General features: G+C 36.0%; 1 protein-coding gene across 1 annotated transcript in view; it reads right to left on the bottom strand.

The window, feature by feature from the left end:
- Positions 1–15,491, bottom strand: part of LOC113107426 (prickle planar cell polarity protein 3-like) — a 42,907-nt gene extending 27,416 nt beyond the window's left edge. The window contains exons 1-2 of the mRNA XM_026269920.1: positions 15,183–15,491; positions 9,272–9,354 (exon numbers count right to left, since the gene is read on the bottom strand). Of these exons, the coding sequence (XP_026125705.1) occupies positions 9,272–9,354; positions 15,183–15,224 (125 nt within the window). The 5' untranslated portion in view covers positions 15,225–15,491. The remainder of the gene's footprint in view (positions 1–9,271; positions 9,355–15,182) is intronic.
- Between the last annotated feature and the right edge of the window lie 277 nt (positions 15,492–15,768).

Below are 15,768 nucleotides of genomic sequence, written 5' to 3'. Positions count from 1 at the left end.
AAGAGAATGTGTCGCTCGGCCACAATGTGGGAGGAAATGGTAACTTGTATGACAGCAATCTGGAATCACCAATAACAAAAAAACAAAAAAATTATAAACAACACATTGTAAATTCAGAAAGCCACTCCAAACATTGATTAAATCTTTCCTACACAAACAACTTCACTAACCAAGTTAACTGAATAAACGACTCAATGACTATTTTTTGTCAGTGTTGAACATCCCTAATGGTAAATAAATATGGACGCATATGGGTAGCACATCAACATTTACTATACATGTGTCAAATTTAGAGCAAAATGAAAATGCAGTTATATAATCTTTGCAAGTTTCAAAATTACAACGAAAATGTATTACCCAAATTGATTAGATGTTTAATATGTCCAAGCAAAAACTGTAGCAAAATTATTATTAGTTTTCCTAAATACATTTAGACTTGGGGGTAGGACACTTGGGATTACATTTTCATCATAATACCTCGTGATAATTGTAGCAAAAATGTAGTGAGAATTTCAGAATGCATTCCGAGCCAAATATGCAGAAAAATGGTGATTTAAATCTTTTATTTTTCTTAAATGCATTGACTCTTACATATAAGATGTTTCAATAGCATTTTAATTTAATACCCTGTGATGAATTTAGTTTAAGTCAGTGTGGAAAGCGTTTGTTTGACTGAATATTGAACTATTGCACATCCTGTTGGCAATCCCCACTTTGATGTAGCCTAACGATTGAAAGATCAGGGGTGTGTTGCATTTTCAAATGCATTTCATATCCATATTGACTTTATATTCATCGCGAGATATTAAATGAAAATGCAATTGAAACAACTTGTATGAACCTGCATTCTTTGCGCGTGCATGACATGCGTGCGTTCACAGACAGTGTGTCAGTAAAGTTACAGAATTATCTTATATTGTGTGTGTGTGCTTAGCATAAACAAGCCGATGAAATGTCTAAACCTACCTCGTTTGGCGGAAAAGGTGTGTCATCCTTGAAGAACTCCGTGACGTCAGATCTTCACCTAGTCGTATAATCTCTTTTAAATAATAAGTTGTAACGTTAATGGGGTCTTCTTTTCTTGACAATTACTCTGCCAGATCCTGTTGAAGGCATAAAGCGCTCTAAACACAGTTGTACCGCACTTCAGATTTAACGTTATCACAGGTGCTTAATATCAGAAACGTTAATATGCCGGATGCTTTACGTCACGCTCATTAACAAACACATTAAACTGCATCAACAACAATGAAAAGTTAATACATCTTATAAAACAAAAAGTGAGCACTGTAACACGTACTTCCACGTCGAGTAACTTAACGTTAAGATGTGATGGTATGCGGAAAATGTCGAATGCGACGGCTCCGACATTTATTTGTCATACAAGCCAAGCAGCAACTAAGTTAATGATACAGTTTGTTACATTTAACAAAAAATAATTTACAAAGGAAGTGTAAGAACCATTCTCAAAATCCTAAATCCGACTTTAAAATGAACCGAGAACCTTTTGACCGAGACTATCTCCGTGAATAATGGCACCTGCTCAAGCACTGGTTTCGTGCTGATTGTCGACTGAGCTTCTTGTACCCACAATGCAAAGCATAAATTAAAAAATACGGAGAAGCGCCTGTAAAAAGAAAATACGGGCAATTCCTTTAAATTATTATGGTATATTGTACTGTATATTTACAGACTTTTTTTACAGTGTATGCGCTAAATAGAATTTTGATAACTGAGGCCTCTTCAAAAAAGACAATACACAAACACAGACGATGCACATCAGTTCATATCTATACATCGCAACAGACAGTTTCTGGATGAAAAAAAAAATTATATTAATTTTCTCTATATAGAAAAAGAGAAAAACAACTGATTGTTTTTATCGTTTCAACTAATTCAAAATTCATTAATTCAAATTATTTTTCAAATAATCATGTTTAATAGAGGAAATCATGGTGAAAATCTACATTACCCATGATGCTGTGCAAAAACTTCCACAAATCAAAGAGTGGCAGCGAGCAAAGCATGGCAAGACTGATCTATGGATCATTAAGTATAGATTCATTGATCTATACTTAAATGAATAGTCAAATTCTCCTCCATGACAACATCCAAATTTGTACTCCAGCAGACATGTGTGACATGATGTCCTCTCCAGTGCATATTCGATCTCTCTCTCTCTCTCTCTCCCTCTCTCTCGCTCTCCGTCCACCCCACCCCCTCACCCCCCCCTCGAAAATTCATTGACTAATTGTAAATGTACTCACACCTTTAGCCAGCTGAAATGTTGCAACCATAACACAAAATTTGTTATCTTTTATAGATTAGCTAGATTTATAGTAATAATTAACTGAGAAATAGATATTTCTTAAATAGTTCTGAGTGATCCCAGTGAGTTATTCACTTCTACCAGTTCAGTGAAACAAACAGCTTGTTCAAATGAATCCTATCCAACACTACTGTCTGCTAGATAATATCTTTAAAGGGCAAATAAACAGCATGAACACACTGCCTCTGGCTCTAGTGTCAAAAACATGTGCCTCTGTTGTCTCAGAAATGCATTTCTTGTCAGCATATGATGTTATCCTGTCATCCAGTGAGTGCTGTGTTTGGCCTGAAGCACTGAATCTGTGTGCATGTGCACTGGTGAATTAATAGAGCTATAAACATCAGATTATACACATGAATAGCTGTTGATGTGCTTCCTTCCTTGGTGCTTCCAAGTATATTTCCATATACTTACAATAAAAAAGCTTATTAAAGAAGAAGAAGAAAAAAAGCAGTTATCGTAAACACCATCTAGTGTGAAAACAGCTAAACTACTGTCAGAATACTGATAAATATTACTAGTACAGTAGGTAGCATTGTTACTCACCCACACCGATCTAAAGGAAAACATGTGTGACATAATGGAGGGAAATGAGAGTGAGTGAATAACTAAATAAAGAAGCAGCGAGGCAGGAGAGGGACACTCTTCAGAGAGCAGGGGGCGTGTGGGAGTCTGATGGCTCTATTCCTGCAGTCTGGCTGCAGAAGGACCTGAAAGGACTAATCGTATTAGTCTGACAGGAGGGATTAGGACACAAAATAGGGGGCCAGACGGGTGGACATAGGGAAAAAAGACTGAAGAAAAGAAACAAGGCACAACGGGTAGAATAAGGAAAAAAAAGGAACGTTGCAGTGAAGAACAGTAACATCACTGCAACAAATGCTCAGTTTTACAAAAAAAAAAAAAAAAAAAAAAGCTTAAAAGAGCTTGTTGAGCAGAATCTGAAGTCTGCACATAGATTAAAGCAGCACATAGATAGATTAAAGCCATGTAGTTGCAGATCTAGATGTTATTGTTTCTGTTCTCTGGATTAGTTTGTAGTATGTGAAGATTTCGCTTTATGCTGATGTCTGACTCTGGTCAGAACCGCAGGCGTCAGATTGAAGAGTGCAGTAATGAGATTTATGGCTACTTTCTGCTCTGTTAAATTAGACACACACATGGGAATGAAAAGAGCAATGGTGCCAAAAGCTAGTACCATCCACTAATTTAAGGTGAGAACAGATCTCATGCACCCTTGTTCATTTATAGCAGTATAAGTTCTTGACACATACCCTAAAATGATGAATGTGTGTGTGTGTTTATATAGTAGTCCAATATTTATTTACTATGGCATCCTAATTCTTGAAAATGTAGGGCAATGTTGTATGAGTTCAATTTAAAGAAATTAGGCTATTACTAACAAATTTAAGACATTCCAGCAGTTTCATCTCAAAAATAAATATGAATTTCAAACCCCAAATTACTGACTTCATTGTAGTTCAGCATTTATGCACAGACAAATTACGTCTGAAATGATATATTCATTGAGCTAACTTGCAATAGTTTTTTTTTTTATAGTTTATTATAGTTTTGTTTATTATTTACTAGTGGTGGGCCGTTATCAGCGTTAACGTGCTGCGTTAACGCGAGACTCTTATCGGGCGATAAAAAAAACATGGCCGTTAATCTATTCTCAAAGTTGGGTTGGGAGCTGGGTCTATACTAAGCAAGGTATGATGACTTTAACCTTGATATTTTATATAACCGACTCACTGAGGACAGCCTAAAAAGATGCTCAGGACAGTTGACGGGCCACTGCTGCGCATCGTCACGAAAGCTTATCTTTCTCACGTGTTGTTAAGCCTTACCGCTTGTCGATTTAAACATTAAAGCATCCAAAAACTAGACGCGAAAAAGCTGAATAGAGTAGCGCGTGCCGTGTTAGGTGCGCACGACAGAGAGAGAGCCCCGTATGACAGACAGCGACACTGAACCGAGCTCTCTTCTGCGAAGTTCACCTCGAAGTTCCTCCTGCACCTGAACGAACAAATGCAAATCTCAGTTTGAACAAACAAAAAGATGTGAAAGAGCACAATTCAACACCATGGTGTTCAGGGCTCGCGCAGAGAAAGGCGTCTCAAAACACTAGAACATGGAATTTGCTTATTTTTGCTCTTGTGCCGACAAATACAAAATAAGTCAAAATATCCACCTTGGAAATTATGCTCGAAAAAAACTGTCAGTTATTTCTTAAGGGAAAGTAAACAGTTGAGGAAAAAAATGGGATGTGTATTATATTGGATGCTTTCATCGTCTCTTAAAGTGACCGCGCCTAATTTAGCGACTGGCTGCTGTAATGTTAATCCAAGAAAATGAAAATGAAAATCACTCACTGCTCTTGACTGAATTTCTTTGTAGTTTTAACAATCAACCCAAAAATTATTCAGAAACCAGATATAATTTTTGATATATATATATAGCAAAACTGTAATAATGTGAGAAATGTTTAAGGTGTCTGAATAAATGTAGGTTTGATTGTATATTTCATTTTTACATCGAAGACTATCCAGTGCTATTATTTGGTTTCTGTACCTTGACACCTACAAACTTGAAAAAAAAACCTTAAACATTGGTGTGAAACAGGAGTAATGTTGTTTGCACCTTGTGCAATGTGGAATTAGTTTACATCTTTTTCAAGCACTTTGTGATGCATTTTGGAAACAGGAGATGAGCCCCTTTTCTAATGCACCACCTAGCTTGATAAACCCCTTCTCAAAGACTTACTGTTTGTCAATTTTATTTGGGTAACACATATTCTGAATGCCTTAGGCAGAATTCGAATGAGCCATTTTAATCTAGATTAATCTAGATTAATTTCAAGATCACAGTGAGATTACTCTAGATTAAAAAATTATTTACTTTATTCATTAACCATTTTTAACACTATAAAATTATATATATATATATATATATATATATATATATTTTTTTTTTTCCTCCAAAATAGCTATGTATAAAACACACATACTTACATTTGTGGTTTAGGGGTAATCTCTGTAGGCGTAATGATTTTTATACTGTAAAAACTGTCTTTTCTATTGTCCTACACGCACCAACCCTACATCTTCCCCTTACAGAAAACTACTGCCAAATTTTGAATTTCGTAAAACACTTTTGTATGTTTTTTTAAACCTTTTGTTTTACGGGCACACAAAAAGTGTCCTCATAAACCATGTTTATGTTGTAGTTCCCATGTCATTATAGACATTCGCGTCCTCATAAACCATCTGTACCAGTTCACACACACACACACGCACACACACACACACCTTTGAACTCACTGGAATGCCTCATGTCCTTTAGCATTTGTTCTGGGTCATTGTCTGGCTTCTTCACACACCGGCTGCCAGTTGAAGGTAAGTGTTTCTGAGGCGTGTGTGTGCACTCAAAAAAAAATAGTGGGTTATTTTTGTATTTTTTTTTTACCCAAATGCTAGGTTCAGCCTGTCATTTTATTAGGTTGTTTTTATTACTTTATTTTACCCAGGTGCTGGAAAGTTTTAATGTAACTAAGTTGTTGGGTCATTTTTAACGAGTTATTTTTTTCTACCAAACTGCTGGGTTAAGCCTGTCAGGAAAACAGCCCAGCTGCTGAGTTACAGTCTGAGGGCGGCCTTTTGAAATCCACTACAGGCTGAGAGGGTTATCAGTTCCGCCGATTTGGTGAATTCTTCAGCGAAATAAAGGTTTGTATACATTTAAATTTATGAAGTCTTTACTGTGCTGTAAATTTTATTATTTTATGCAACAATATGCAAGGATGAGAAGTCAGTCAGTTGCGTCAGCAGCAATCACTTTGCATGATGGAAACACATTTTGTCTTGCAAAAAACATAAATGGATTTTGTTCGTTATAGTACTGAGTTTAAAGGTGCTGTATGTAGAATTGACACCGAGTGGTTGAACTAGGTATTGCAGTCCAAATTCAAAATATTGGACAGAGTTTTTTTTTTTCACCCGGCCCATCCTCCTCAGACTTGACACACACAAAGGTTGTCAGATTGATGACACCAACAGAAACGAGCGCACTTGTCGATGAATGAAATAAAGTATGCTATGTTTTCCGCCATCTAGCAAGCCGGGTGCCAAATTACAATTGGGTAAACTGGCAGAGGGTGGGGGGGTTTCACAAACCTGAACAAACCGGAACGCACATTAACATAACAGATAAACAGGTATGTTAACTTAGCATGTTTCTTAAATATCTGCAAACATATTGTGGTACTTTTATGCTTTAGCAGAGTCAAAACCTTACATAAAGCACCTTTACAGCAAGTTAATTTGATATTAAAATTAGATTTAAATCTCAGTACTGTTTGTTTTTAGGCAGGTTTTGGAGTCAGACACAGCATCTTCAAGCTACGAGAGAAACGCAAGGCTGCAGTCTAAAGTTCACAGTTCCCCCGTGAACAGCAGCCCTTCACCAGCTCAGATTTCAGCGGCACAACGATTAGAGAATTAGTGCTATTTTAGTAAACAATGATTACAGAGAATGGTTGAATACGCTTAAATTAAAATGCTACTTTTAAATGTATTTTTTATTATTATTATTATTTCTAAAGAGTTTAAATGTGTGTAATATTCTAAACTACGCTCTATTTAACTAAATAAATTAAATTTGTCTTGAATTTTTCCATGGGTGTTTCTTGCTTACCGTATTTTTCGGACTATAAGTCGCATTTATTTAGGACCAAGAACCAAGAGAAAACATTACCTTCTCCAGCCGCAAGAGGGCGCTCTATGCTGCTTAGTGTAGACTACAGGATGGCAATGTTTTGTGTTAGTTCATGTCAAATTTATTTGAATAAATAAGTCGCACCTGACTATAAGTCGCAGGACCAGCCAAACTATGAAAAAAAGTGCGACTTATAGTCCGGAAAATATGGTAATAATAAATGTTCATCTTTTTAATAATGCGGTTGCCTCTAGAAATTCTGTGTGATTTTTAATTTCCAGTCAATTTTAAGCTAGAAAAAAAATAATTTGTAAACAATAGCTTACTTAAAAAAACAACCCAGCATGGTAGGTAAAAACATTTAACCCAACCAGCTGGGTCAGAATAACCCAGCATGTGTCCTGGCCAATATTTACCCAACGCTGGGTTGCCAAATAACCCAAGTTGGGTTGTTTTTATCCCAGCATTTTTAATAGTGTGTGGTCAAAATATGACCCTAAACTTGAGGACAAATATTTGTACTTTCAATCAAATATATATACAGTATATATTAACCTTTATGCGCCCTTAATTCAACAGTGGTCTTATACTGCATACTGAGACCTATCAGTGTGGATGTAGTGTCGCACAAAAGTAATACCTCTCAGAACTTATGCCATCATATTTTTTTCCCAAAAGCTAAATAGATTAAATTATTGCTGTAGTTGATGAAGAAATCGGCAAGAGATTCTGAAAAATGTATTTCTAAGGCAGCTAAACTACAGCAGTCACATGGTCCATTTGTGAGGTTTACAAAAAATGCACACAAGAAGAAGGATCAACAGCTGGCATGCATTAACGTCACATACCCCCCTTTGGATTATTATTCCTGATATCTAAAAATTAATTTTATGGAAACATAATCTACAGAGCTGAACAGAAAGTATTTTTTGTTTTATTAATTCGCTGTCTGTCTGTGAAATGCTGGAACTGACACAAGAGAAAGTGAACAGCATCAGTTAAACAGCCAATCAGGAACATTCTCCAGCTGATCCCAAGTGATCTGGATTGTTTACATGCAGATAATGTTGGATTCATAAACTCATTCCCAGATATACAAATCAATAATCTGTAATATTATAGTAAGATATACAGAGAACACAAACACACACTACAGCTACACTAATGCTCCTCATTCTTCAGATGATGCTTGTCTAAAGCCCCTTTCACACTGCCATTCCGGCAAATACAGGGGTAAAGTGTTCCTGCAATTGTTCCCTGGTCGCTAGATTTGGCACTTTCACACTGCCAGCGATGACCCGGTATATGTGCGTGCTTTCACACACAACCCTTGAAGATCCCGTAACGACACGTGACATCAGCGAGTGACGTGTAATGTACGAGTCGAGAATGTTAGGCACGTTATACTGAAGCAAGGAAACGATCTCGGCATCAGCGCGGAAAGTGAGGAACTAACTGATCTCTGCTTCATTACAGTTTGCACATATGTTTTCGTCGCTAATGTTGATCTTCCTTCAAAACAGCCGGTAAAAGAGTAGCTCGATAACGCTACGATACGGAATTAGATCTGGCTTTTGTTCACACAGCGCTCGTCCCGGGATCGATTATCGCAATGTTACTATGTCCCCGACCCGGGTTCAATTAGGTAATCAATTCCGGGACGTAGTTGCTTTCACACAGAAGGTGACCCGGCAATGTTCCGGAAATATTGCGGGTCCCACGTGTAGTGTGAAAGGGGCTTTATGGTGTAACAGTGAAGTGTGCTCAGTGTAAACACTGCGCTTCTTTTATTACCTGCTCTGGAAATATGATTAGAGGTCTCATGTTACACACAAGAATCCCAGGTCACACACACACACACACACACACACACACACACACACACACACACACACACACGTGTATCTGGTCCTCACAGACTGTCATTTATCAGTACCATCTTCCCTCCTTTCCTTTTCTGCAACTTAATTTCAAAACAAATGAATAACTAAAACAATTATCCAAGATGTTATGTCTGAGGATGTTATGTTTCCGTCTGCACATTCCCAGGCCTGGGACGAATGTCCTTCAAAAGTAAAGGGTTGGATCTTGTAGTACATATATCAAAAGTGTTGCTTTGAATCTGTCGTGCATCATTTTCATTTCAAGTAAAAAAAAAAAAAAACGTAAAAAGGGAGGACAAGGAAGTTCTGGGTCTTTCGTCAAGTATTAGCGCTGCAGTCTTACCTCCATCCATGCATGCGGAAGCCAGGACACTGTTCTCCACAGCGCATACACGGCTGCCCTTGGTCCGGATCCTCAGCATCTATCTGCAGGACACAAATACACACACACATAATTTACATCCTATTTACAGCCAGTTGCATTAAAGAGAACTTCTGAATAAATTGGTAATAAAATGTTCACACAATACTGTTTTCGACTAAAAAAAAAAAAGTTAAATTTGGTGAACTGGTTCAAAAAGATCCAGTTACATCGAATGATTCGTTCGCGAACCGGATATCACAAACTAATTTGTTTTGAACTTTCTCTCACAACATGTTATCTTATGGGTACCGTATTTTAACTTTTTTTTTTATCATTTAAAGAAACCAATCTGTTATATATTTTTACATTTGAGGCTTTATACTATAGAAAAGCACAAAGTTTTTCAGTTTGACTGTTTCAACTTGTTTATTTTCATATAAAAATATGGCATGCAGTTGCATCAAACAATTGTATAAATATCATTCAATAATATTAATCGTAATTAATAATCCCAATTACAAGTTCAAGGGAATAAATCAACAATTATGATTTTTGTGATAATCCTGCAGCCGTCCTCACACTGCATATAGTGTGACACATTAAATATAACTATAAAAAATTAATTAATAACAGTTATAATATTATTGCCCTTTATTTATTTAGTTTTTTTATAATAAAATTATAGTAAACTAACTAAATAATTGTGTATGATAATTATTAAAAATAAAAGGCAGTCCTAGTATTAAATACAAATACATTTATTTTATAGTAAACTTTTATAGTAAAAATAAAATGCTAATATTTACTACTACTTTCTTTCTTTGCCTCTTTAAGAAGAATCGCTTTATGTATTCCCCAATTTTAAGTAGCTTTGGATAAAAGCGTCTAAAAATAAATAAATAAAAGCATATTCAAACTTAAAATCAGCAGGCTTTTATTTTGGCGGGTAGCTAGCAAGTAAGTATACGCGCATAGCCTAGATTTATGCTTTCAGGTTGAAAATAAAAACTTATATATTACAGTCTGTGATCTAAAATGGTAATTGTGTATTAACAGCTGTCAACCATGTCGGTACACAAATGCGCTGTCAGAACTTATTTATGTAACGCATTTTTTATTTTGGTCGTGCATGCGGACCTCTTATGTCGACCCGTTTATTATGAACTATACATTTGAAAGCTGAGACCTTGTCTGTCTGTCGGTGTGTTGTCAGTGCCCTATTTGCTCTGTGATGTTTTTGTGACTGTCAGAACATGATGTGTTTAGTGTGAGAGTGGCATTGTTAGACCAAGCAACAGTAACTTAGGAGGGCGCGTTTATTGCGAAGAATCAATTTAATACTTTGTTTTTCTCTTGTAATATTTAGAGCATCAAGAACATTGACCTTAATCTGTCTGATCCAGCATACAGAACAAAAATTAGCCAAAAGGTTTCTCATCAGTTCTATACGAATCTCATATGTGACCTATTTTAATATTTTGATCTCAAAAAGGTGAATTTTGAACACAAGGTGAGGTGATTACATCTGTAAGCAAGAAAAAGTGATATCACCAACTTTGATCTTTACATGAATAATACAGAGTGTACAGAGATTAACTTCAATGAACTTAATGAATTAAATCTGTTGTGGTATGCAGGTGTGTAGTATAAATGCATTCCTGGACTTGCTACACCCACTCAGCTGACATTGTCCTTTGACCTGTAACATACAAACCATCTGGAAAATAATTCACTCCGGCCTCGTAAAAGGGGATGGTTCACCCCAAAATTAACAATCTGTCATCACATACTTGTTCTAAACCTGTATGACTTTCATTTTAATCTAAAAAAAAAAAAAAAAAAAAAAAAAAAAAAAAAAAAATCACAAAAGAAGATATTTTGAATCATGTAACCAAAATGTTTTATAATTATTTTTTATTTTTTAATCTGAAGATTTCCCAGATCCGTGGCATTATGGGATTGTAAAGTGTCCCCTAGCTGTGCCCTTGAGAATCTTAGCAAATGAAGTGTGCCATTCGTTCATTTTTAGTAAAAATAAATTACAATTGCATTTAGTATTTTTAGTAATTTTTAGTGTTTAGTTATTTTGTTGTGGTCGCAGAGAAGTTGCTCTAAGTTGTTTTGAATGGTCTTTCTGGTGACGCATTTAACATCCTAAATAAGATACAAATTTCTCCAACAAAACACACAGCACCAAAATGTTGAAGAGCAACTCTGTGTTATGTACAAACTGAGATGTGTGTACTGTACAGCTCCATGTCAGGTTTAGATTAGCCTCAAGGTCTTCTGCTTGTTTGTGGGAACAAATAAAGCAATAAAACTGAGAACTTGTTCTTCAAAACCTGCAAGTGACGGAGTTAGGGTGTTTGAAATCTTTGACATGCCTGTATATGTCAACACAACAGCCATAAAACTACTACACTGGGTTTGCTCTTTCACACATACTGAAGGGGGACCCGGGAGAAAGTGTGTGAACCATTTGGAAAACAAGACAAAGAACAGTTTTTCAGCTAGGCTACATAAAGAAGCAAATTCTAACTGTAAAGATGACACGCATTAAAATGTTGGATTTTATAATTAGGTTATAGTTTATGGTGTATATCATTCCATCACAGTACTATAATACAATTAGCTAAGTACTCAAAAATAGACTTTTTTCTTTCAGGAGAAAATATGGGTTTGCACAAACATAGACAATGCACTTTATTTGACGAAAAAAAAGAAGCTTTTTAACATTTTTGCAAAGCCCAGTCAGGATGAGCGAGTGTGAGAGAGACACGTGTGCTAAAACAAACACTGCCTGCAAGATCAGTGAACTCTAACAAGACCAGAGAGAGAGAGAGAGAGAGAGAGAGAGAGAGAGAGGGGGGGGGGCAGGATCTTTGAGTGTTTTTTCATCACTGAATAGTTAATTGCATTAGCCTGTTTAAAAGAATGAATAGGAAAGAAGGGGGAGGTATGAGAGAGGGAAAAAAAATCACTGAAGTTGTTTCTGCATCACCTTGCACAGACACAACTGTAGCTAGTCCAAGAGTTCTGTGAGAAACATTTTTACAGGCGGTTATAAAGAAGAAAACCTGCCGTACAGGTCCAAAGCTGCTAATGTTCATGGATCTGATTTAATGTACTATTGTGCATCGAAGAACAAAACTGAAGCCATCATGGAGAAGTATATATGATAATGGTGAATGTATACAAGTGAGTTTGAAAAAGACAAGAACATGTTAGTTTTGTTGGTTCGTTTGTTTTTGTATGCATTTTATTTCGAACATTTATTCTCTTAAAGACATTTGTCAATAACATTTACTTTATCCCAGTTCAGAAAACTTGATCTAATGCAAGACTGAGTTGTATAAGGATTTACAAAATGCATCGTTTAAAAGTTCTCAAATATCCAAAGTAATGCAAATGAGGAAAGTAACAAATGTACTTAAAGTAACATATGCAAGGAAAGTATTTTATTTAAAGTGTTTCATTTTGTCTAATCAGGCAGGGCTACACAGACTTACTCAAAAGTCCTTCAACAAAACAGTAAAGTAAGCAACAAAAGTATCAGTATTAATGTAAGCAAGAAATGTAAGAATAAAAGTGCCACAAGTAACACAAGGAAGTGAAAGTAATACCAAGGAAAGTAAAGCAAGTAATGACTGTCAAAAATAATGCAAGTAACACTATTGACACAAGTAACCTGAGTATGTACAGTAAGGAAAATAAGGAAAGTATTAAATTTAAATTATGCATTTAGCAGATGCTTTTATCCAAAGCGACTTACAGTGCATTCAGGCTATCAATTTTAACCTATCATGTGTTCCCGGGGAATCGAACCCCCAACCTTGCGCTAGCTTGCTTGCTAACGCAACGCTCTACCAGTTGAGCTACAGGAATAAAAGTGCTAAAACTAACGCAAGTAAGTTAAGTAAATGAAAGTAAAGCAAGTAATGACTGTAAAAATAATGCAAGTAAAATAAGTAATGTAATGAAAGTATTTTAATGTAAGTAATAAAAATGCTAAAACTAGCACAAGATATGGGAGTAAAGTAACAACAGTGTAAAAAATAAGACAAGTAACAAATAATTAAAAAATTTAAAGGAAAGCAGAATAAGGAATGCACGGAAAATAACAAAAGTTCTAAAAGTGACACTAGTAATGCAAGTACGTAAAGCAGGGACAGTAACAAAAGTAATATATGGAAATATGGAAATTAACGTAATAAAAGTAACAAGTGACGCAAACAAGTGAAGAAAGAAAAGTAATACAAAAAAGTAATGGAAAATAGTGTAAATCACTGTGGCTCAGTGGTGAATTATGTTAGCAGTGCAAAAGGTCATGGGTTCAATTCCCAGGGAACACACATACTGGTAAAAAAAAAAAATGTATAGCCTGAATGCATTGGAAGTCTGATAAATGCATAAGTGTAAATAAAAATGCAAGTAAAAGAAGTAAAAAATGTATAAAGAATAAAGCAAGTAAGAGAAGCAATTGAAAGTACAAATGATGACTTGATAACCAGAGATGATATTAGCAGTGTTATGTCTCATAGCAGATTAGTGCGTGGATATGTTTGTATAGTAAAGATAGTGTGAAAAAAAGCTTAATCAAATTATTTTATGACGTACAGTGTATGTGAATAAACAACTATAACTTGAAGGTTTTATGTAGAAACCTGGTGTGGGAGTCACCTTTGTGTCCCGTCTGTGACGGTGAGACCGGATGCCCTCGGGGTGTCTTCCTGTCCACACCCTCAGGGGACATTTCCTCTCAATTGTCACCATGACAACAGCTACGAGAGGTCAGAAGCTCAAAAACACTTTTTAGAAAGTTGTATGAGGCCCACCATCATTGTTTACTCGTGCCGAGTTACAGTAGAGTCAGACACAGTAGGACTTTCTGGATAATAGTTAGCATGACACATGAAAAGGAGGTTCTGGACAAAATCTGAATGTTAAAAGGTCAAGTTTGTGTTCATATATAAAATGGTCCAAATTTAAATGACAATATCAAAAGATCTGCATTCATTTCATTTTTATACCCATGACTACAAGATTAAGACCATCTGGTAAACATCTGAATCAGCACATTACACAGAGCCGCTTCAGGAAACAAAGAGTTTCTAATCCATTCAAAATTATCTAATCCAATGCACATCTTTAGTGAATATAACCATGTTCTTTCCAGATATTTGAGAAACATTTTCTCAATAGAAGGCACTTCTTTCTTTCAGGAAGGAAAATACATACAAGACGAAACATAATATGAAGCATTCAGTTGAAAATGATAACTGATGCAGATGCACCGTGCATTTCAAGTATGAATGAATACTAATATATATATATATATATATATATATATATATATATATATATATATATATATATATATATGTATGCATAAAATGCATAGTTTTTTTCTGTAAAACGACTTCAGTGTAACAAATTAAAGGAAAATAAACTAATTTCTATATCTAATATGAAATGCTATCCTTAAACGATGGCGTCACCTGTACAGGTAATGGTGACGTAGGCACACAAGCCACGCCTCCTCAATACAATAGTTAGTTATCAAGACCACGAAAAATGCCTCATTAATTGTTAGGCGCAAAGTTATGATTGCCATGTAAAACGTACCCAAAACACACTACTGATACGATTAAATATAGGAGTATAAGTTTTGATATGTTTATCCCGTGCCTTTAACTTGAAATGAAAACAGGCTCAGGTAAAATAAGTGCGAGACACAAAAGTAACTTTCGATCATCAACACAACATGATAGGTTTAAAATGACCCTAAAACTTCAAACCAGGCTGTGTTCGTTCATAGAACCGAGGAAAGAGTTAATAAAGGATCAAATGCCTTCAGATTGTGATAAAAGCGGGATGCCTCGACACTTACCGAGCGATTGGAGCGTCGCTTCTTCGATCCGCGCGTGAACATGTCGACGGCGCCGGTGTGTCTGGATTCACGCGAGGACTCTCATATATCCGCTGAAGTTTACTACAGTGCAACCTAAGCTCTTCTCGCTCGTCTCCGCGGTCTGGTCTTTGGCCTGTAGACCTCCGAGCTGAAAACAACTGCGCGAGAAGTTACCCGAGAGCGCCTAACTAACCAGACGGGCAACACCTACAGGACAAGTGTTTAACTGTAGAGGGTCAGGACCACCCCCTGTTCACCACTACTGCACATCATACTCATCACAATCAATCAAGAAATAAACCCATTCAAACTCACCCTTTAAAATATATATGTGTTGCATTGCTATTGTGTATTGTGTAAGCCTATGTAGCGATTACTTTTTGTTTTTTAGTTGTATTCAGGCTATCTATCTATCTATCTATCTATCTATCTATCTATCTATCTATCTATCTATCTATCTATCTATCTATCCATCCATCCATCCATCCATCCATCCATCCTTCCATCTATCTGTCTATGTCTCTGTATACGTTTAGAATCACTAAGACATTTTGCTTTCAATTGA

The sequence above is a fragment of the Carassius auratus genome, chromosome 8 (assembly GCF_003368295.1).
Source record: "Carassius auratus strain Wakin chromosome 8, ASM336829v1, whole genome shotgun sequence".
Taxonomy (NCBI): domain Eukaryota; kingdom Metazoa; phylum Chordata; class Actinopteri; order Cypriniformes; family Cyprinidae; genus Carassius; species Carassius auratus.
This window is presented reverse-complemented; position numbering and strand designations above follow the sequence as displayed.